Source organism: Solanum lycopersicum, chromosome 5 (assembly GCF_036512215.1).
Source record: "Solanum lycopersicum chromosome 5, SLM_r2.1".
In the NCBI taxonomy this organism is placed as follows: Eukaryota; Viridiplantae; Streptophyta; class Magnoliopsida; order Solanales; family Solanaceae; genus Solanum; species Solanum lycopersicum.
The window spans coordinates 47874795-47898846 of record NC_090804.1 but is presented as its reverse complement, the minus strand read 5'-3'; the positions used below and the strand labels follow the sequence as shown (position 1 = coordinate 47898846).

Sequence of the window (24052 nt, the reverse complement as noted above, 5' to 3'; positions counted from 1 at the left end):
GCCTGGGGAATGTGTAACCACGAGACACAGTCGACGATCCGTTTGTGGGTCGATGGGGCATCGTAGCCAATCGTAGACCTATACTTATTCTATGACAAGAATGACGGTTGTGAAGCACGAAAGGGAGGCGTGGCCGTCGATAGACCAACGATTCATCGATCGAGGTCTCGTCGATGGGCCAACAACTTTCCTGCACATTTTAAAGTTGGTTTCATTTAATTATTTAGGGTTTTAGGTGATTAATTAGTGGTTTAAGGGAATCTAATTAAGTTAATTAAGCCCCACTATAAAGACCCCCAACCTTCATTAGTCCAAGCACACCTCACAAAATAAACTCTCTTCCTTCTCTCTTCTTTCTCTCTCTATTTGGAAGACTCTATTGAAGACAAACCACGGGGAGGTTTTGGGGGATGAAAAGGGACGATTTCACCATCAAATCTTAATCAAACGTTGAGGTATGTGATCTAATTCATCTTTAATACTTGTTTCATCAAAGGGCTCCTTCAAAGTATTTCTAAAAGTTAGGCTTCATTCAATTACGAATTTGATGTTATGAATTGAGTTGTTTATGATTTATTTAGGATATAATTAATATATTAAAATGTATTTAACCATATTATGATAAGTTGTGATGGTTTGATCTAAATAGAAGAACATGATCCTTAACCCTTAACCCTAGGTTTGATCTTGATGTGAATTGGGTTGTGATTGATTCAATTGACTTGACTATTGGTTAAATAACTATTAGATGATGCTGTTACACTAATCATGAGCAAATTAGGGTGATTTTTAGCCTTTCATACTAGTTCTTGAGAAGTGATCTAGGTTACGAGAATTGACCTAAGTATCTTGTCTTAAGCTTTGATTTAATATTGAATTATGGTGTAGTGAATCTTCTAGCCTTTTTATAATGTTGATTATGAATTATAATGTGGTACATCTAAATTGGATTGAATATAAAGTTTATGGTAAGACCTAAATGATGAACCATGAAGGAGACTTGGTAAGTCTTATGATCTCTATGTTTACTTCAAATTGTGATTAATTGTGGTCAAGTCATGATGTTATATTGGAGTAAGCCTTGTGTTAGGATTGATAGGATGGTAATATGTTGAATTGTAATGTTTTTATTATTGTGAGGTTGATTAAGGTGTATGCGTTATAAGGATGGTGATGACTATCAATGTGCATTATTATGATGTGAAATGCTAATGTGCTAACCTCACTTATATGAATTGTGAAGAAAGGACTATAATCATGCAATTCTTATTGAGATATGATGATGATTATTATACAAGGTCTAGACCTTATGACCTAAACTAATTTATGATTGTTAATAAAGACTTAAAGACATTTCAATAAAGGGACTTAGCTGAGCACCGAGTGAACTTGATATTGGGAGGTGATGACTTCCCAAAGAAGAAGGTTCACCCTATAGTTCAACATGAGATGTTGACTTCCCAAAGAAGAATACTCATCCAATAGATTCCCATGAGAGGAGGCCCCAATTTCCAAGTGTTATGAAGAAGGAATGCACCTATCTCTTAGTTCTTGAACTATGTTGCCCCCCATAGGAAGACTAGCTAGTGGATCCACCTAGAAAGCTACATTTATGTTTGGTTTTACTTTGGATAGTAGATCACCTTTCATCGGTGAATGGTTTTACAACACCGGATTCCACACTTAGCTCTTGTGGTCTATGTTGGTTAAGACAAGTGTTCCATAAAATAAAATAAAGTAATGAAGTATAAACTAACTAAGGTGACTTGAGAGGTTTTGACTTAGCTTATGTAGGGGTATGGGACTCTACTTATGCATTGCACTAAGTGGGCCTTGATGGAAGCTTTAGGGAGTTGATATTATGTATGCATATGATAATGATGTATATGATGATAATATGTTGATGCTATAATATAAATGGTATTATATGATGATGATTATACTTATGAACATGTATTTGGATTATCTTTATTAAAGTTGGACATTGGTTATGATTTCTTGTTGAGGCTACTTTAATGAGTAAGGTTATGGAGCCTTACTTGGTCATAAAACTTGTTGGCTTGATGAGGATACATGAGTAGTTGTCTTGCTTATTATGATATGGTTAACTCTTATTCATGCTTGTGATGTCATTCCTTGATGATAGAGTTGTAGTAGATTATGGGTTCAAGTATGATGATATGCATATTACTTGTTTGATTTAGTAAGCATGTTTTTGTTACTTGGTATGACTTGCTTGATTATGCATAAGACTTTTAAAGGGTAAAATAACATGGTTTAACTAAATGTCCTGTTTAGCATGTTTTGAGCTATGTGTGCATGTGGTCTCATACATAGTACAAATGGCGTACTAACCCCATTTTCTCCATTTTCCCCAAACATTTTAGGTTCCGGTAGTTGAAGGCTCATTCGAGACGACTTGAAGAAGACTTGGATATTCTCTACCATCCAAGTGGGTAGGTCCACTTTCCGAGGGCGATGTCGATATCTTGCTTATGAAGTTGCTTTGCTTTTCTAAGACTCTTATGTTCATTCTATTTACATTTGAGTACGATTTGTATAAGCCTATATGTGGCTTCTTTACATTGATGTAGGGGTATGCCCAAATTGCTATGATCATTTAGATGGTATGAGATGAGACAATCCTTAAGACTATATCTATCTAACTTATATATATATGTGTGCAATAAAAGTAGAAGGCTATGTAACCTTCGTATACGAAGGGTCTATGTGTATGTGAAGGTCTATGTAAACCTCCAAGTAGAATTAATAAAAGTTTTAAATTTTCTGCAAAATTTGACTTATGAATGTGATGATGTAAACTAAGAGGCTAGTCTTAGTCCTCGAAGAGAACGAGACGCAGTTACGTCTAGGAGGTAAATTCGGATGTGACAATTTCCCTATTTCTTCTTTTTTTGTATAGAATTGGTAGCTGAATTGGCCTTGAATGGCATTTTGTGGTATGGTACACTTATGATGGAGATGCTTACTTTCTTGTCAATCTCTATATGTGTTGATCATTGCCTTGAAGGCAAGTTTATGAATTATAAAATGTGGTTATGATGATCACAATATGAAGCGTATTCCTAGTATCTTAATCTAGTATCATGTTCTAGGTGTATTGTTGATTATCTTGTCCATGTGAATGAGAATGTTAGGGTTAGTATTAGTCTATATGATTATCAATGATGAAGTTCTATTGATGAATGACCCCTACCTATGTCCCCTACATGAATGTGTGATCTTAGCCAATGTTAGGAGTCTTGGATACAATGTTGAAGATGTCTTGTCTCCTATGATATAATGTGGTGTGTGGTCTATGTATGAATATGTATTGTGGTCTTAAAAGGGTTGCTGCCTCAATGATTATGTTGATAGGCATTATGTGATGATGTTGTCCTATACACACACACATCTCATGTGTGTCTATAAGTAGTATAGGTTAATGGTGTCTAATGAAAGGATAATTCTCATATGCACTAACGTCTACTACTATGCATGTAAAGTATATGTCCATGAAGTATGATATGTATCTTAACTAGGATGACTTTATAGGTGTACTAGTGTAGGCAGAGCTATGGGACTTTACCTATACATTGCACATGTCTACCTTGATAGAATAGTTCCTAGACTGATTACTCTAAGTACATGGATATGAATGCATGATTTAGGTATGAACATGGAAGTTAATTATGTTATGAAGTATTCATATGTCTAGTGTCGAAATGTGGTATGTGAAAGGTTTACTCATATATGAACATGTACACACACATGAAAGCATATCTATGAATAATGTATGATAATCTAGTAAAGTAGGGTCCTTTGAAAGGGTTTCTCAAATGTACTCTAAACTAGAGTATGCTTGAACATGTTATATCCACGTGAATGGTTTTCTCACATATAACCTATGAGTTATGCATATGAGGAGTTAATCTCCTAAGGCTTATTTTATGAAGTAAAGTTAATAAAGAATTTTTCAACGGAACTTAGATAAGACCCGAGTGAACTTGATAAATGAAAGATGTTAACTCCCCTTGGAGGGAGATTCACCCTATAGTACCACATGAGGTGTTGACTCCCCTTGGAGGGACATTAACCCTATGGTTTCTCATGAGGTGGGGACTATAATGCCTAAGGGCATAAAAAAGGTTTCAATATATACCTCCAAGTTGCATAACTATGTTTTCCTATTGGATCTAGCAAGTGACGTCACCTAATATGCTAACATGATACTCATGTCTTACCTTGGCAAGTAAGATACACTCTTTTGGTGTGAGGGAATGACACGGATACCATGTTTAGCTCACATGGTCTTATTGTTGGTTAGGACTAGGCTTTCACTAAGGTAAAATGGACAATGGAAGTAATGCAATGAACCCTAACTAGGATAACCTAAGGGGAGTTGCCTAGTGTAGGTTAGAGTAATGAACTTACCTATGCATTGCACAAGTAGCTCTTGAAGAAAGTTCTAAGGAGGTGTTCTATATGTATATGTATATGTCTCTTATGCATGGCATTGTGATATTGAACTAATTGTATGATAATATGCATGGTATGAGTCCTATGGTGTCTATATGATGAGGTCTTACCTCATTTGCATGATGTTGGTCTTAGTGACTATATGATGAAGGTCTTACTTGGTATGTATGAATTTGTCTATACTTGCCACATTGATGTATGAAGTAAATGATGCTTGTGGTATCCTTATGAGTTTACTTAGTACGTGTGAGGCTATGGAGTTTCACATGTACATTGCACTAGTAGGCTTAGATGTGGATTAAAAGTAAGGTCTTGTGATGTCTTTATGAAGTGAAGTCAAAATATGCTATTCTTGACTATTGCCTCTTATGATGCTATTGTTGTGTTGACTTTCATGTTATCTTGTAATGAATCTTATATGAGGTTCATGCATTATGTAGAATTATATGTGAAACTTGTATTGTCATGATATTCTATGCCTATGTGTATATGTATATGTGTTGGGTGTTAATGAAGGTTTTATGAATGTTCACCTTGGTGACCTTAAGGTGATGCTTCAGTGTAGATGGTGGAATGAGACACTATTCATGCATTGCACCAAGCATTACTAGAGTCTTACTTGGGGGTAAGTAAAGTAAGGTAAAAGAAAGGTAATACTATGAATATGCTAAATGTGCCTTGAATAAAGTATGTGGACTTATGTGATGTTATTAATAGCGTCCATGCCGATATGTGAAGTATATGACTTACGTTGTACTCATTGTATCTAGGATTTATGAAGTTTTACTAAAAGACATGATGCATGATTTTCTAACCAAATGTCCTCTTTAAATGCATGTTTTTGCATGGTTTCCCTAGTTAGTGTATTCTTGTACTAACACCATTCCTCTTCATCTTTTTACACAAAGTGTAGGATGACTAGAGGATGTCTCTTAAAGTGAAGGGCTTGGATAGCTTCCCCAAGTTCAAGGAAATGGATCCTTATGTTTCAAGGATTTCCTGTGTTATGTTTTATTCAAAGTATATGTAATAGCTTAGTTAATATGTTAATGTTGAGTCTATGATGGAAAAAGAGACTGAGTGTCTTGATATGTTGATGGTGCATCTTGATATGTTAGTTATGCATCAGACTTCATGGGGTAATGTAAGGAGCATGCTTGATGTCACTTTTAAGGTGTGGTGGTTTATCCCCACAATGAAATTTGAGTCTTTTTTGAATGAACAATGATGAGTCTCTTAAAAATGTGTGACTTTTATAACTTGAGAAGTATTAATGTAGGCTCACTCTTGAAAAGTGATGGTATGTTTAGCTAGTGCTCTTGATGTGTGCCTACAAATTGCAAGAATTTTCCTAATTAATGCATGCTTATGAAGACTATTGTTATGCTAGAAAATGAAATTTTGTGAAATGACTTCCTATTGTTGTGGTGTGTGTGGTGTGGTTTAGCATTTTAACTTCATTAGGAAGAAAGTATGAGCATGTTTTGGTTAAGATTGATAATTTCCCTCTAAAATGAATTGACCTTTGTGCCTTGATTGTATATGAAATCTATGATAACATGTGAGTATGTTAAGGAGAAGGACATTCCTCCTTAAACATAACTAAACATGGTAATGTTAAGCATTTGCCTAAATTGTACAATGACTAAATGATAAAAATTCTTGTTGATCTACATTACTCATGATCCATGTGCATTGAGTATGAGTTACTTGATTTTTTCTTGAGTGATGTTGAACCTGCTTATGTGTGACTTAAAGGTTGTTGCATAATGATCTCTCAATTAAATGCAATTTAAAGACCATGTTATGATTAAGAGAGGGATGTTCCTCCTATGAACATGAAAAGAGCCTATGTGTTTGATGCATTAAAAAGTGAGTGAATGAAGGTTTTACTTGCTTGTGTTGCATTTAGTGCTAAATGGTTTAAAGTTGGTGTTCCTTGTAAGTATAGTGCATTGACTTTTATGTGATGATGTTCTAAATATTGTGACCTTCTCCATTGTTCGTTGAGTTCTTGAAAGTGTTTTAAAATGTCCCAAGTGTGACATTCGAAGATAAATGTTCCCAAGTGGGGGATATTTTAAGGTCTCTCAAAATGAACTAGGGTGTATAGAGCCTCACATGTGACTAAAAATTTTATTAATACGCTAATTAAGTTTTTTACAGTATGCATACTTGATTTGAAATGATTTGGACGTCAAACGTCCGAGACGTTTGAAAGTTACCCTTGAGTTGTGTTAGTGTGTTCTAGTGTGCTTTGGTATGTTTTACATGTTTTTTGATGCTCAAATTGATAGGGAAGGTCCTAAACATGGTTATTATCGTAATAAGGTTCGAAACATCCAGGGAAGACTCCCCAAAGGACCACCCGAGGGGTCCTTGAGGAGGACCCAAACACTGCCTAGACACTACCTTGGCAATGTTAATCTACGCCCAAGGAAACGATGGACCATACTCCATTCAACGCCCCGTTCATTGGGGGCATGATTCAATACTTACACGTGTGACCTCAACCCCCAAAAAGGAAGTCTCAGTCATTATCGACGAAGTGCAGGACGGCCTGTCACTCCATCGATTCCCCGTCAAACATGGTTGTCATTTGAGCCTTCATTTTACAGTAAACTGTTGTTACATTCGGGAAACCCCCCTAGACGTAACTAGTGTCCTCGTCCTCTTTGAGGACTAAAACTAGCCTCTTAGCTTACATCATTCTATTCATAAGTCAAATTTAGTAGAAATTTAAAAATTTTCATTGCTTCCACCCAGAGGTTTACATAGACCTCTACATACACATAATATATATATATATATATATATATATATATATATATATATATATATATATATATATATATCGAGTATACATAGACCCTTTATATAGGAAGATTAATTAGTCCTCTGTTTTTAGGGTTAAAGTGGCATGGTTTCATAAATAGTCCCTTTTTAGCATATTTTGTTTCTGTATGTGCGTAAGATCTCACACTTACAACATGTGGAGTACTAACTCCATTTTCTACCTTTGTCCCAAAACTTTTATGTTCTGGTTGTTGAAGAGCTTGGAAGGCGATATTAATGAAGGCTTGGACTCTTCGCTTCATCCAATTGGTATAGGTCATCAACTTTCGACGATAATGCCATCCTCTTACTATGGATTTTATATTGAGCTTATTGATTCTATCATTTCTTTCATTGTTATTTGAATGTACTTTCATATGACCTATAAATGTTCTTGTTGTATTGATGTAAGGGCAATGCAAATAATGTGATATCCTTTTAGATGGTATGAGATGAGACAATCGTTAAGACAATATCTATTTTTATATATTTATGTGCAATAAAAGTAGAAGGCTATGTAACTTTCCTATATGAAGGGTCTATGTGTACTCAATATGAATATATATTATGTGTATGTAGAGTTCTATGTAAACCTCCAATTAGTGATAGTGAAGGTTTATGAATCTAGTCTTAATCCTTAAAAAGAACGACGATGCGCATTACGTCTAGTGGGTAAAGCCAGTTGTGACTGTAACAAGACAACAAATACTAATGAAGGTGTCGTTAAGTTATATTTTCCATTTTATATATTTATGGGTTTCTCCAAATTATTTTGTCCCTCATGTTGTCATGCAAATATTGTAAATTTCTTAAATATTGCACAAGTAATGTAACAAGTATGCTTTATAGTTAGTTACTTGAAAATGTTGCATAATTGTATTTTCATGATAGATGATTACAATGTTCTTAGAAATTATATATATGATCATGATTATTTGTAGAGAAAGAAGTTCCTCTTATGAGAAATTAAAAGGTAGAGTCTTATTGCATGATTAGTGTAAATGTGGTTCCTACATTCTTACTGTGTTTTCAGTCTCTTTATTTTATGAAGTTGATTTTCCTCCTAAATATGTTTTATTGACTAATATGTGGTATGTTTATTAGCGTCTAGTCTCAAGTATTTATCTCTTGAAAGAGTTTAATGTTTTTTAGCGTCATTCGAGGATGAATGTTGTCCATGTAGGGGAGAATGTACCAACCCTAAAAAAGAATTAGGTTAAACTAGACCCTAAAAAAGTTTCATATCTTTATAAGGTTTAAAAGTTATGAATTATTGCATTAGAAGTAAGTTTGAAGATTTTGGAAGGGTCGGAAGCAAAAAGTCAAAGAATGACCAACACGTTCGAAAGTTAATCTTTGAGTGTTATGGTGTGCCTTCAAATCTTTCACATATTGTTTTGTGTATAAATTTTGAGTACAAACATAGTGGTCCTTGAGGACCAACATAGTTGTCCTTGAGGAGGACAAAAACCATGGAAAGAAACATCCAAGAAGCAGTCTAACCAAGACCCTAAACGATGAACCCTGGTCCAACGTACGACCCACCGATTGGAGGAGTAGCCCACACTTAGTGCTGGGGCGTATCCCCCCTATGAGGAGTATCTGATCAATACCATGGACCAGTAGAAAGGTTTGATGGTTGATCAATGCTCTATCAATTGGAATTTGGATTGACACCTGTGCTTTTCTGCAGGTATCTCGCCAATGTTGGGGAGATTTGGGAAATTCACCTAGGGTAAAAATTATGTCATGGATGGTAGTTTTGGGTCTTAATTGTATATTAAATTCGTTAATACACTAAACCCTAGACATAGACTTCATATTCTAAAATAAAAACCACAAGATCAAAAGAAGTTTTTTTTAGACTCCATTGAAGCTAGAAGCAAGGTTGAAGCCAAAATTAAAAGTTCTTCATGATTATCCTTTAATTTTGAGTATTCTCATCAATAAAGGTATGGTGTCAAATCTGTGACTATTCTTCCATTGAAGGAGACAGATTTTAGAGGCTTTCAAAGATGTTCAAAAACATAGAAATTCCTATGTTTAATTCTAATGAAGGTTCTTCCATCAAAAGGTTAAAATAAATATTTTATGATATAATTGTTGTGAATTTAATGTTTTAAGATAAAAACTCTATGATTCCATGGAATCCTTCTACTAATATTTGTACTTCTACAGTTGATGAATTGATCATGGCTTGCTATTAGTAAATATATGTGTAGAATGTATTCGGCTATTTCTGGATCATTCATATGGATTGGTTATTTGCTTAATATTGTGTAGATGTATATTGGTAAGAGATTTTGTAAGGTAAATGCATTTAAAAGACTAAGGAATTGTTATGATGATGATGATGGGAAAGTGGTGAATTGATCTAATTCCTCTATTTAGTATTGAATTAATATTGAATTATATTGATTGGTATCATCCACATATGGTGGTGGTGTATATTTGTTATAATTTTTATGAACATGGCGTTTTCATTGTTATTATGTGATTTGTACTATTATCATGTTATAGCTACTATGTATGATCAAGGTGGAAAATGGTAATGTATCTATACATGTGTGAGGTTAAAGTATTATTTCCTCTAAATAATTAGATGTGAATATGATAGAATATGATGAGAATCTATATGTGTTGATAGGGTATCTTATTAGGTAGACTTTGTCGTCCCAATATGGTAATTGAATGTTAAAAAATATGTTATATGATGAAGTGTTGTCTTGATATGTAGACTTCGGTCCTTTTACTTGATATATTAAAGTTATGTGAATGTGAAACTTTTACTTAGTAGGCATAGGAACCTCTGTTATTTATGTGTATTGATGAATGAAACTCTACGATCGACAGACCTACGATAGTGGCCTTCTAAGGATGACCAAAAAAGGACCTCAAATATAGAAATGATGGTAAATATAATCCTTGAAGTGAAAGACTATAAAATTTTCCTTCTTGAGTAAAATGATGGATTTAGGGATAGTTTGACTAGACCTGCATGAAACCATCTCTATAGAAGACAAAATAGGTATAAAAATAAAACTTGGTGGGAAGCCCTAGTGAACCCATCCTTGGGAGAAAAAGGTATTGTTAGTTGGTAGGTCATAATGATGGTACATTCTATCATACACCTAAGAAATTATTTACTGTGTGAGAACAAAGACAAAGTACCAAGTGAGTATGCATGTGGTAGTAGCTCTACGTAAGAGGAGACTCGATTACAAAGAAACCGTTGGTATTAGTTAACCATGTTTATGTCACGACCCAAATCCGGGCCGCGACTGGCACCCACACCTACCCTCCTATGTGAGCGAACCAACCAATCTAAACCTTAACATTTCAATGTAATAACAACAGAAAGTAATGCGGAAGACTTAAACTCATTAACAAAAACCAATTCAATAACTATCAATATTCAACATCTATTATTCCCAAAACCTGGAAGTCATCATCACAAGAACATCTACTTTAAACTACTAATTCTAAGAGTTTCTAAGAAGCTAAAAATACATAAGAAGCTAGTCCATGCCGGAAGTTCAAGGCATCAAGACATGAAGGAGAAGATCCAGTCCAAGCTAGAAGCGTTAGCTCACCCTGAAGATCCGGTGTGACGAAGACTGGCTTGAGTTACTGTTGAGTCGAAGATGACGGCACGTTTGCTGCACTCTACAAATAAACAAGAAGAAACAATAAAAGTAGGGGTCAGTACAAAACACGGGTACTGAGTAGATATCATCGGCCAACTCAAAATAGAAAACAGTATGTATTAAGCAATATCGTAAAATCAACTAATATCCTTAGCATGCAGCATTTACAGTTACCATAACCCTTGGTTACAACACCAAGCACATCAATGAGGACTCACACCTCCTCATCATACTCATTTGGGAATTTAGTTCATTAGATTGGATATATATTAACATATTTCAAGATTCATTATCTTTATTCCCCTCGTATCGGTACGTGACACTCCGCTCCTCAATATACTATCCTAGTGTCGGAACGTGACACTCCGATCCTCATTCTATCCTGGTACCGGAACGTGGCACCCGATCCATATTCTATCCTGGTGTCGGAATGTGACACTCCGATCCTCATTCTATCCTGGTACCGGAACGTGGCACCCGATCCATATACTATCCTGGTGTCGGAACGTGACACTCCGATCCTCATATACTATCCTGGTACCGGAACGTGGCACCCAATCCATATTCTATCCTGGTGTCAGAACGTGACACCCGATCCCCTAATCTCACTACTTTCATTCATCAAGCCTTCTTTTATACCAAGGCATCATCATTAACAAAGTAGATTAGGGTTTCTTTTTAAGATTTGGGATTCAATAGCTTCATCATGCTTATTTATTCATAATTACATAATCACATCATTCATGCAAGCATACAATTAAGCATATAGAAGGGTTTACAATACTACTAACACATATCTTCCACTATTAAGAGTTTACTACGAATAGCATGAAAACCATAACCTACCTCCACCGAAGAATTGAATCAAGCAAGAATTTTCCCAAAGCTTGGTGTTTTCCTCTTCTTCTCGATCGTTTCTCTCTCTCCCTTCTTGTTCTTTCTATTTCTTATTCAAACCCTCTTTCTTTTACCCTAATTAGTATATAATTAAGAATAAAAGATGGCAATAATACCCCACTAATTAACTTAGGGTTACCTCTTTTAACCCCCAAGAATTTGAGTTATTAATATAAACCCACGAACTTTATAATTAACGCCAGAATAGTCAAAAACGTCGCTTAAAACTTAACCAAAAATCCGACCAGACTGGGATTTCGCAGTCTGTGACGGCCCGTCGCGCCTGCGACGGTCCGTCCTGCTGCCCGTCACAGAGTTCAGAGACTTGATTTTGGGTGAATGGCCTGTGACGGTCCGTCACACCTGTGACGGTCCGTCCTGCCACTCCGTTACAAAGTTCAGAGAGTCGATTTTCAGTACCCAATTTCAGATTTTCTAAGTGTTTTGAAACGAGACCCTGCGACGGTCCGTCGTGCCCTTGACGGTCCGTCGTGGGGTCCGTCGCTTCTGCCAGTTTTTCCAGAATTGAAGTCTGTTGCTCAAAATGACTAAACAGGTCGTTACAATAGATACCAATTTACCCATCGTTCGTCCCCGAACGATCAAAAGAAGGAAAATAAGGGCGAAAAGGAGTACCTGAATCTGTAAACAGATGTGGGTATTTTTCTCGCATATCCGCCTCCTTCTCCCAAGTGGCTTCTTCAACGGGTCGATTCTTCCATTGCACCTTGATGGATGCAATCTCTCTTGACCTCAACTTGCGAACTTCTCTATCTAAAATAGCAACAGGCTCCTCCTCATAAGACAAGTTCTCATCAAGCAAAATTGAATCCCAACGGATGATGTAGTTTCCATCCCCAAGGTATCTTTTCAACATCGACACATGGAATACCGGATGCACTCCGGACAGCCTTGGAGGCAAGGCTAACTCATAAGCCACCTCTCCTACTCGCTTAAGTACTTCAAATGGTCCAATGTACCTTGGACTTAGTTTACCCCTTTTTCCAAACCGCATCACCCCTTTCAGTGGTGAAACTTTCAACAAGACTTGTTCACCCTCCATGAACTCTAAGTCTCTAACCTTTCGATCTGCATATTCTTTTTGTCTACTTTGCGCCGCTAGAAGCTTTTCTTGAATAGACTTCACTTTTTCTATCGAATCCCTCAAGAGATCAGTGCCCCAAGGTCTAACCTCAAATGCATCAAACCAACCAATGGAAGACCTACATCTCCTACCATACAATGCTTCAAATGGAGCCATATCAATGCTTGAGTGATAGCTATTATTGTATGAAAACTCCTCTAAGGTTAAGAAGCTATCCCAATGGCCACCAAATTCTATCACACACGCACGAAGCATATCCTCCAACAGTTGAATCGTTCGCTCAGACGGACCATCGGTCTGGGGATGGAACGCAGTACTAAGGTCCAACCTAGTACCCAATTCTGCATGCAATGTTTTCCAAAACTTAGAAGTAAACTGCGTACCTCTATCTGATATGATGGATAGTGGAACCCCATGCAATCGCACCACTTCCGAGATGTAAAGTTTGGCTAACTTTTCTGCATTGTAAGTCACCTTGACCGAAATGAAATGAGCAGATTTAGTTAACCTATCAACAATCACCCAAATGGAGTCATACTTACCCATTGTCTTCGGAAGACCAACCACAAAATCCATTGCAATTCTTTCCCACTTCCATTCCGGAATGGGCATTCGCTGAAGTGTTCCTCCGGGCCTTTGGTGTTCATACTTTACTTGTTGACAGTTTGGACATTTGGCAATAAAATCCACAATGTCACGCTTCATTCTACTCCACCAAAAGTGTTGCTTTAGGTCACAGTACATCTTGGTTGCACCCGGATGTATCGAATACCTCGAACTATGAGCCTCTGTCAGAATAGTGTTGATCAAATCATCGACGCGGGGTACACATACCCTTCCCTTGATCCTCAAAACACCTTCCTCATCGATTTGTGCTTCCTTAGCCTCTCCTCGCAATACCTTATCTTGAATTCTGCGCATTTTCTCATCATCAGACTGTCTTCCCTTAATCTTGTCAAGAAAGGAAGATCTTGCCTCCATAGAAGCCAACAATCCTCCCCTCTCATTTACTTCTAATCTCATCAAGTCATTAGCTAGAGTTTGAACCTCTCTAGCCAATGGGCGTCTAGAAGCTTGCAAGTGAGCTAGACTTCCCATGATTTCCGCCTTCCTACTTAAAGCATCCGCTACAACATTCGCCTTCCCCGGATGATACAAGATAGTGATATCGTAGTCCTTCAGTAGTTCCATCCATCTCCTTTGTCTCAAGTTCAAATCCTTCTGAGTAAAGACATACTGAAGGCTACGGTGATCCATGTAGACCTCACACTTAACCCCATATAAATAGTGTCTCCATTGTTTTAATGCAAACACTACCGCAGCCAATTCCAAATTGTTGGTCGGATAGTTACGTTCATGCACCTTTAATTGCCTTGAAGCATAAACAATCATACTCTTCTCTTGCATTAGTACTGCACCCAAACCAGAATAGGATGCATCACAATAAACAATGAAGTTCTTACCCTCTACTGGCAAGGTAAGGATAGGTGCGGTAGTCAACAAAGTCTTGAGCTTCTGAAAGCTTTCCTCACATTCATCCGACCATACAAATGGGACATTCTGCTTAGTCAAGTTCGTCAATTGGGAAGCGATAGAAGAGAATCCCTTGACGAATCGGCGGTAGTAGCTAGCTAACCCAACAAAGCTCCTTATTTCTGACACATTAGTAGGTCTTACCCAATTCTTTACTGTCTCAATCTTAGAAGGATCCACCATTACTCCATCCTTAGAAACCACATGTCCCAAGAAGGACACTGCATCTAGCCAAAACTCACACTTAGAGAACTTGGCATAAAGCTTTTTCTCCCTTAACATTTCCAATACCATTCTCAAATGCTCTTCATGTTCCTTCTTGCTCTTTGAGTATACCAATATATCATCAATAAATACGATCACGAAGAGGTCCAAATATGGCTTAAAAATCCGGTTCATCAAGCTCATGAACGCAGCAGGGGCATTCGTAAGACCAAAGGACATCACTACAAATTCGTAATGCCCATACCTCGTTCGAAAAGAAGTCTTTGGCACATCCGTTGCCCGTATTTTCAATTGATGATAACCGGATCTCAAGTCAATCTTAGAGAAGACACAAGCACCTTGTAACTGATCGAACAAGTCATCAATGCGAGGAAGAGGATACTTGTTCTTTATGGTTACCTTATTCAGTTGTCTGTAGTCTATGCACATTCGAAAACTGCCATCCTTCTTCTTTACAAACAAAACCGGAGCACCCCAAGGAGATGAACTTGGTCTAATGAAGCCTTTGTTCAATAATTCTTGAAGTTGTGACTTTAACTCTCTTAACTCCGCGGGAGCCATTCTATAAGGAGGTATAGAAATGGGGCGTGTGCCCGGTTAGAGATCAATACAGAAGTCAATATCCCTATCCGGTGGCATACCAGGAAGATCTGCAGGGAACACATCCAGAAACTCACGAACTACTGAAACTGACTCAATCGAAGGTACTTGGGTAGTATCGTTCTTGAGATGTGCCAATAAAGCTAAACACCCTTTACTAACCATTTTCTTAGCACGAAGAAAGGAGATGATACGTACCGGATTGGAAGTGTAGTCACCCTCCCACACTAACGGGTCTGTCCCAGGCTTGGCTAACGTCACCGTTTTAGCATTACAATCAAAGATTGCAAATTGCGGAGAAAGCCAAGTCATACCCAGAATCACATCAAGATCATCCATTTCTAAGATAACCAAATCTACATAAGTGTTGCTCCCCACAAAGTTTACCAAACAAGACCTATATACCTTTTCAACTACCACAGACTCACCCACCGGAGTAGAGACACGAATAGGCGTATCAAGTAATTCACAATGTAAATTTAAGCCATTAGCAAATGAGGAAGATACATAAGAAAATGTGGATCCAGGATCAAACAATACAGAAGCCATGCAATCACAAACCAAAAGATTACCTGTGATGACAGCATCAGATGCCTCCGCTTCAGACCGCCCAGGGAAAGCGTAACAATGGGCCCTATCATTCATCTGTCTGTTGCCCCTACCTTGTGGTGATGTAGTGGCTCCAGTTTGCCCATCACCTCGGCCGTTTTGGTGACCACCATTTCCTCGACCACCACGTCCTCCAGAATAACGGCCTCTGCCATGACAACCTCTACCTCTAACATTTGGAGGTCTGTAACTCTGTTTTGGACAATATCTCTTAATATGTCCAATCTCCCCACATCCATAGCACTCTCTGGGTTCATGCATAGGTCTCTCAGAGAAGTGTTGACCGGTCGGAGGTGGACCCCCAACTACAGTCTGTAGTGAAGACTGAATGGGTCGAACTGCGTAACTTCGCGAACACTGTCCTTTAGTGTAAGAACCATTAAACTTACCTCCCTTTCGAAACCTCTTTGATGTCGATGTTGTGGTGAAGTCGTCTGGCTTCACTCCTTCCACTTCTATCACAAAGTCTACCACTTCTTGGAAGCATTTTGCCGTTGCCGCTATCTGTAAGGCCGAAATCCGCAATTCTGACCTCAACCCCTTCACAAACCGGTGAATCCGCTCTTGAGGACTGAAATAGAGTTGAGTGGCATATCTTGATAGTGCACGAAACTTAGCCTCATAAGCATTAACCGACATCCTACCTTGCTCTAGGCTCAAGAACTCATCCCTTTTCCTATCCCTCAAAGTCCGGGGGATATACTTCTCCATAAACAAACTAGAGAATGAGGCCCAAGTCATAGGTGGTGCCTCTATTGGTTGACACTCGATATGTGACCGCCACCACATTTTGGCGTTCCCTTGAAACTGATAAGTCACAAACTCCACACCAAACCGTTCTACTATACCCATCTTGTGTAGTAGCTCGTGACAGTCAACCAGAAAATCATAAGCATCCTCCGATTCAGCACCCTTGAAGACCGGAGGTTTCATTTTCAAGATCTTACTGAAAAGTTCATGCTGATCATTTGTCATTATAGGCCCAGTAGTCAAACGTGGAAACGTGCCTATTTCCAATGGAACATCCATGCGGGAAGCCATAGTAGCCGCATGTTGTACCTCCGGAGCCTGAGGTGCTGGTGCAGAAAACACTGGGGGTGTCTGGCCCTGATCAGATAACCCACTAAGATAAGCCAGAACCTGATTGATCATCTCTGGGGTAGGTTGGGGTGGCAATCCCTCATTCTGCACTTGTTCAGTTTCCCCATCCTCCCCTTCTCTTATTACTTCCTCAGTCGGTGGAGGAGTCACTACCCTAGTATCAGATGGGCTAGGCGCTCGTCCTCTTCCCCTAGAGGACGTCCTCCCACGACCTCTACCACGGCCCCTTGCCGCTGTTCTTCCTCGAGCCACAGCCCCAGTGGCTGGCTCAGTTGTTTCTTGTCTGGCCTGTGTTGGTGTTGACGTAGTCGTTGCTCTAGTTCTAACCATCTACGAAAGAGAGTGAAGATGGTCAGATACCAATTCGTATCGCCTAGATACCAATTGGACTCAAGTAGTAGCACGAAAGAAAGAATGAAAGAGTGAAATTTTCCTAAAGTCTTATAGCCTCTCAAGGAAAAGTAAAGGCGTCCCCCTACCGTTCCTTAAGACTCTACTAGACCTGTTCTTGTGTGATGAGACCAACGAACCTAATGCTCTGATACCAAGTTTTGTCACGACCCAAATCCGGGCCGCGACTGGCACCCACACCTACCCTCCTATGTGAGCGAACCAACCAATCTAAACCTTAACATTTCAATGTAATAACAACAGAAAGTAATGCGGAAGACTTAAACTCATTAATAAAAACCAATTCAATAACTATCAATATTCAACATCTATAATTCCCAAAACCTGGAAGTCATCATCACAAGAACATCTACTTTAAACTACTAATTCTAAGAGTTTCTAAGAAGCTAAAAATACATAAGAAGCTGGTCCATGCCGGAAGTTCAAGGCATCAAGACATGAAGGAGAAGATCCAGTCCAAGCTAGAAGCGTTAGCTCACCCTGAAGATCTGGTGTGACGAAGACTGGCTTGAGTTACTGTTGAGTCGAAGATGACGGCACGTTTGCTGCACTCCACAAATAAATAAGAAAAAACAATAAAAGAAGGGGTCAGTACAAAACACGGGTACTGAGTAGATATCATCGGCCAACTCAAAATAGAAAACAGTATGTATTAAGCAATATCATAAAATCAACTAATATCCTTAGCATGCAACATTTACAGTTACCATAACCCTTGGTTACAACACCAAGCACATCAATGAGGACTCACACCTCCTCATCATACTCATTTGGGAATTTAGTTCATTAGATTGGATATATATTAACATATTTCAAGATTCATTATCTTTATTCCCCTCGTGTCGGTACGTGACACTCCGCTACTCAATATACTATCCTGGTGTCGGAACGTGACACTCCGATCCTCATTCTATCCTGGTACCGGAACGTGGCACCCGATCCATATTCTATCCTGGTGTCGGAACGTGACACTCCGATCCTCATTCTATCCTGGTACCGGAACGTGGCACTCGATCCATATTCTATCCTGGTGTCGGAACGTGACACTCCGATCCTCATATACTATCCTGGTACCGGAATGTGGCACCCGATCCATATTCTATCCTGGTGTCGGAACGTGACACCCGATCCCCTAATCTCACTACTTTCATTCATCAAGCCTTCTTTTATACCAAGGCATCATCATTAACAAAGTAGATTAGGGTTTCTTTTCAAGATTTGGGATTCAATAGCTTCATCATGCTTATTTATTCATAATTACATAATCACATCATTCATGCAAGCATACAATTAAGCATATAGAAGGGTTTACAATACTACTAACACATATCAACCACTATTAAGAGTTTACTACGAATAGCATGAAAACCATAACCTACCTCCACCGAAGAATTGAATCAAGCAAGAATTTTCCCAAAGCTTGGTGTTTTCCTCTTCTTCTCGATCGTTTCTCTCTCTCCCTTCTTGTTCTTTCTATTTCTTATTCAAACCCTCTTTCTTTTACCCTAATTAGTATATAATTAAGAATAAAAGATGGCAATAATACCCCACTAATTAACTTAGGGTTACCTCTTTTAACCCCCAAGAATTTGAGTTATTAATATAAACCCACGAACTTTATAATTAAGGCCAGAATAGTCAAAAACGTCCCTTAAAACTTAACCAGAAATCCAACCAGACTGGATTTCGCAGTCTGTGACGGCCCGTCGCGCTTGCGACGGTCCGTCCTACTGCCCGTCACAGAGTTCAGAGACTTGATTTTGGGTGAATGGCCTGTGACGGTCCGTCACACCTGTGACGGTCCGTCCTGCCACTCCGTTACAAAGTTCAGAGAGTCGATTTTCAGTACCCAATTTCAGATTTTCTAAGTGTTTTGAAACGAGACCCTGCGACGGTCCGTCGTGCCCTTAACGGTCCGTTGTGGGGTCCGTCGCTTCTGCCAGTTTTTCCTGAATTGAAGTCTGTTGCTCAAAACGACTAAACAGGTCGTTACAGTTTAAACATGGGATGTGTCCTAGTTCTACCCTTGGCAAGTACAACACCTTCATCGGAATAGGGTAGACTTCTAATTCCCACCATAGCTAGTGTGGTCTATGTCAGTTAATGTGTATTATCTTCATGTGGGATATACATTCTAGTGTTGGAGAAGTTCTACAACGTGTAGGTATTGGAGCAGGAAACTATCCATATACTAGAAATTCGGTCTACTGCCACGGTTCACCTATCGTTGCAATTGACGTTTTTACCGTAGCCATAGGTCTAAGGCTACGGTTACACCAACCGCTACAACAGATCGTGTAGCAATAGAGCTGTTGCTACGGTTCTATGCGACAGTTCATATAACCGTAGCCATACATTGACCTATTGCCACGGTTATCATTTGAATTAATTGCCAACGGTTGTATGTATTGGTACAGTTTTTAACCGTCGTAATAGAAGTTTATGCATCAGTTCTGTTAAGGCTATGGCTACAGTTTTTTTCGATTCAACACACCATTTCACTCAATTGCGACGGTTGTTATAGGGATATTGCAACACTTTTAAACAATTGTAGAACTGTTGCTTAATGCCTATTGCAACGGTTATTACCTGATATTTGCAAAAATTCTAATGCAATATTAGTAAGCTCTATATACCTGCTATATACTAAATCATCCTTGAGAATAAATTTTATAACATAAAAATACACATAAATCGTTAACGAGAATAAATGTTCATTACCTTAATTAGAATTCAAGATCCGTGATTCTAATATCAATTAAAGCAAAATGTACAAATCATTTTAAAGCATTCAAAAAAGGTGAAACACATGCCATAGAATTTTCAATCTTCAAAAATATATGATTTCTAGAACATCAATAAAGTTTACATCAATATATACTTCAGCTCCTATGTCAAGTCTTCACTATTGCTTTCATTGCCTTCTTCGGTTTCGTCACCTACATACAATCAGAAAAAAATATAAATTATTTAGGAAACCTCAAATCTTGGAAATAACAAGTATACATGTAGTTACAACCTGCAGGCATTAGCTTTTAGAATTGTTCAACCCTAAAACTTGGAAATCAAGTACATGCCAATCAAGTTTCCAACACTAAAAAGATAAAAGGTGGAAGAGAGAATAAATTACTTCCAATCTGAATCCTCCAATGAATCATCACTGTCAAGTATCAGATGAAGAAGATGGATCAGAAGAAGAAGAGGAGGAGGAAGAGGAAGTTTTTCAAGAAAATGACATTGGAAACCTTCAAAGTCACTACCAAAACCAGCAGATGCCACAGTCAGTCTGCGAAAACCAAGAAAAATGGGCTAATTTCACAGTAAGCGAACAAGAATTGAACAAAGGGACAAGAAGATTGAAGCCAAAGAGAGCTAAAACAGATGTTATAGAAGGCCATGGAGGCCGAATTATTCGAGCCACAGGAAGGAAAGACAGACACAGTAAGGTTTCAACTGCAAAAGGTCCGAAGGATCGACGAGTTAGGCTTTCACCAAACACTGCAATTCAGTTCTATGATGTGCAAGATAGGCTTGGGTATGACCGTCCAAGTAAGGCTATTGATTCGCTGATTAAAGAAGCTAAAGTTGCAATTGATGCTCTTGGTGAGTTCCCTAATAATTTTCACTCTACTAAACTAAATCCCAAAAAAATGCAGTATTCATTTGATCAAGAACAGAGTCCAGAATTTAGCCAAGAAAACAAAGGTGTTCCCAATTCTGAATGTGGAGTTCAAGACAAACAGCAAGAGGTGAATTATGACATCCCAAACTTGTTTTCACTCTACTAGCTGCGCGCATTCAAACTTCTACAAGCAGCAGCAGAAACAAGAGACCAGACTACATGCAGTAATTAGCTACTACGTTGGCTCGACTAAGCATAATCGTGAAGCTAGGATTCAACACTATGTAAAATGCTACAAGAAACCAGTAGCAGAAACAAGAGAGCAGCTACAGAAACAAGATACACCAGCAGCAGAAACAAGAGAGCAGCTGCAGAAACAAGATAGGCCAGCAGCAAAAACAAGACAGCAGCTGCAGAAACAAGATAGTCCAGCAGCAGAAACAAGAGTCTAGACTACAAGCAGTAGAAACAACACTATCATGCTACAAGACACATGTTTAATTAACATAAACAAGAAACCAGATTACATGCAGTAATTAGCTATTCCATTCTAATCCTATAGAAAGTAGCAACAACAAATACCAATCAAAACATTGAATTAGCGACACCAACCTTGTTTATCCCCTTGAACAGAAGTAGATTCTCTTGGTGAAGGAGTCGACAATGCTGCCAATATGTTAGGATCAATTAATCCCGCATGCTTAAGTTGTGCAATAACATGTGCAATAACTTCTTGTCGCACAATTTTCTTTTGTTCCTCCATTTGTTTCTCCATTTTCTGCATCCTCTCTTGCATTTCATGCATTCCATCAGTTGTTGCACTTAAAGTTGATTCCCAATTGCCAACTTTTTTTTTCAAAGTAGTCTTTGTAACTCCTGCGCCATATAGTCTTAGACGTCCCGGATGTTCAGGACCCATGACGCTTGAAAATGCATCAACATACTCACCATTTATGCTTATTTGTTTTTCAATTTGCTCCATTTCAGCCTACCAAAGTATATCCAACAAATACAATCTTATGAAATAAATAATTGATCTCAACAAAAAAAATTAAAATAGACAGGCACATACAATTTTACTAGTAGTATCTTCATTTGAGGCCTTGTACGATCGCCCAGGTTTTCTTGTTCTTGTAACCACAAAGATATCCTTAGATGATACTGTCTCCTTATCTTTCTCCTAGTCGAATTGAAATATATATAAAAACTAAACTAACATTGGAAGAGATCCAAAAGAAAATTTCATTAAAAAATAATATATCAGAGAACTCACCAGCTTATTAGGAACTAAAGCGAAACTCTTTTTGCCAACAGTGTGTGGATTCATCAGTTTTTTTCGATTCTTTGCATTTGTTTCAGACATTTTCTGCAAAGAAATGAATCAGTAATGTTAATCGAAGGTATATTAGTGTTATATAGTGTACTAGACGAGGTCAATATTAGTCTGTCTTTCCTTTATAACAATCTGTCAATATTAGTACAAATGCTACTTATTAAAAAAATTGATATTCTGAACTACATTTTTACCTTGAATTTTTCAGAATTCCAATATTTGAGTAGCTCTCTAAATTAACATTCTGGAATATGACCAGGCTTTTTTGCCATTCGAACTGCATCATTTTCATATGGATCGTAATAATTAAGCTTCAAATCACTTCTATGTCTTCTCCAAGCATCTCGAATTGTTACCATAGCCCAATGGTACGCAGCTTCAGGAATAATATATTTCCCCAATAATTTTGTGTCATTCAATTAGCCAATAGAAGTAAAATACTTTTACAAATAATTTATTATTGTAAACCACAAACCTTGGTATAATCCCACAAATCCTTTTTAGTGTCCATGCTCCTCCAATCCAATATATTAAATGGGCAAAGAGTCGCATTTCTAGCCAATGTTCCTAGGAAGCTACTTAGCTCTATGACAACATCATCCGTAGGACCAACAGGTTGATTTTGACTATTCCGTATGATCAACTTACGTTCTTTTCGGGCATGAACATCATGCATTTGCGTTCTACCTCTTTTATTTGGACTGGAAAGAACTCCAGCTATAAGAAAATAAAAGAAATATAATTAAAAATTATGAATACATTTAATAAGTTTGTAATCTTATATGTTACCTTGTTCTTCAGGTTGATCATTTGTTTGAGGAGTAACAGAATTCATTTGCACTTAATCCTCGAAAGGAAAATCTTTGCCATGCTGGTCAAGAGGCAGCTCCTGTACAGGCTGCTCAAGAGGCAGCTCCTCGACAGGGTGCACAACAGGCAGCTCCTCGACAGGCTGATTTTCAAAAGGCAACTCCTCGACAGATTGTCTTTTTGCTTCAGATTGTGGAGCTACTGATTGTTGTCCTCCAATTAATTTGAGCAGATGTCCTTTCTCGCACTCTATTTCATTAATAATTTCATTTGTTGTCAATAACCGTCGTTTCTTATTTGCCAAGAATGATAACGATCCCGGTTTAGCAAATGTCTTCTTTTTGGCTTTTTTGGTTCTTTTTGAAGTTTCTTGTTGACTCATAGCTATTACTATTCTGACCTGTGTGAAAATAGAAGAAACTAAAAAGTTACAAAGATATTACAAAGAGCTGAATCACATCCAGTAGGTCTGTTACTGTCCACAATCACACACAAGATTTAGAGTGTTTTTAGGAAGCCAATTGGTGGAATTATAAGAGCACCAAGTATGTTACTGTCCACAATCACACATAGTAGGTTTGTTACTGTCCACAATAAAATATTCTGCACTCAATCACATTCATAGAATGTACATTAAGTACTCAAAGAGAGATATAGCGAAGAAGTGTTCAAAGAATCATAAAAACGAGATACGAACCTGGAGTGTTGGACCTTAATAAGAGATAAGAACCTACTGATTTGCTGGTCCACTAATATATTGAAATTGCTCAGAGAAACTGCAAAAAGAAGAAGAATGAAAATGATCAATAAGAGAGAAAAAGGACTTACCATAACATGAAAAAATA

The 24052-nt window shown here is 37.9% G+C and overlaps 2 protein-coding genes across 2 annotated transcripts; one reads left to right on the top strand and one right to left on the bottom strand.

Annotated features, from left to right (window-relative positions):
* Positions 1-20139: 20139 nt before the first annotated feature.
* LOC104647545 (uncharacterized) lies at positions 20140-22790 on the bottom strand. The gene is made up of 5 exons (XM_010322972.4): positions 22592-22790; positions 22338-22430; positions 22137-22244; positions 21677-22052; positions 20140-20381 (listed from the first exon to the last, which is right to left on the bottom strand). Exons 2-5 carry the CDS (start codon positions 22425-22427, stop codon positions 20332-20334), a joined length of 624 nt encoding a protein of 207 aa, XP_010321274.2. The 5' UTR covers positions 22428-22430; positions 22592-22790; the 3' UTR covers positions 20140-20331.
* On the top strand, positions 20455-21623 carry LOC138348425 (transcription factor TCP5-like). The gene has a single exon (XM_069297621.1). It carries the CDS (start codon positions 20592-20594, stop codon positions 21228-21230), a length of 639 nt encoding a protein of 212 aa, XP_069153722.1. The 5' UTR covers positions 20455-20591; the 3' UTR covers positions 21231-21623.
* Positions 22791-24052: the final 1262 nt, after the last annotated feature.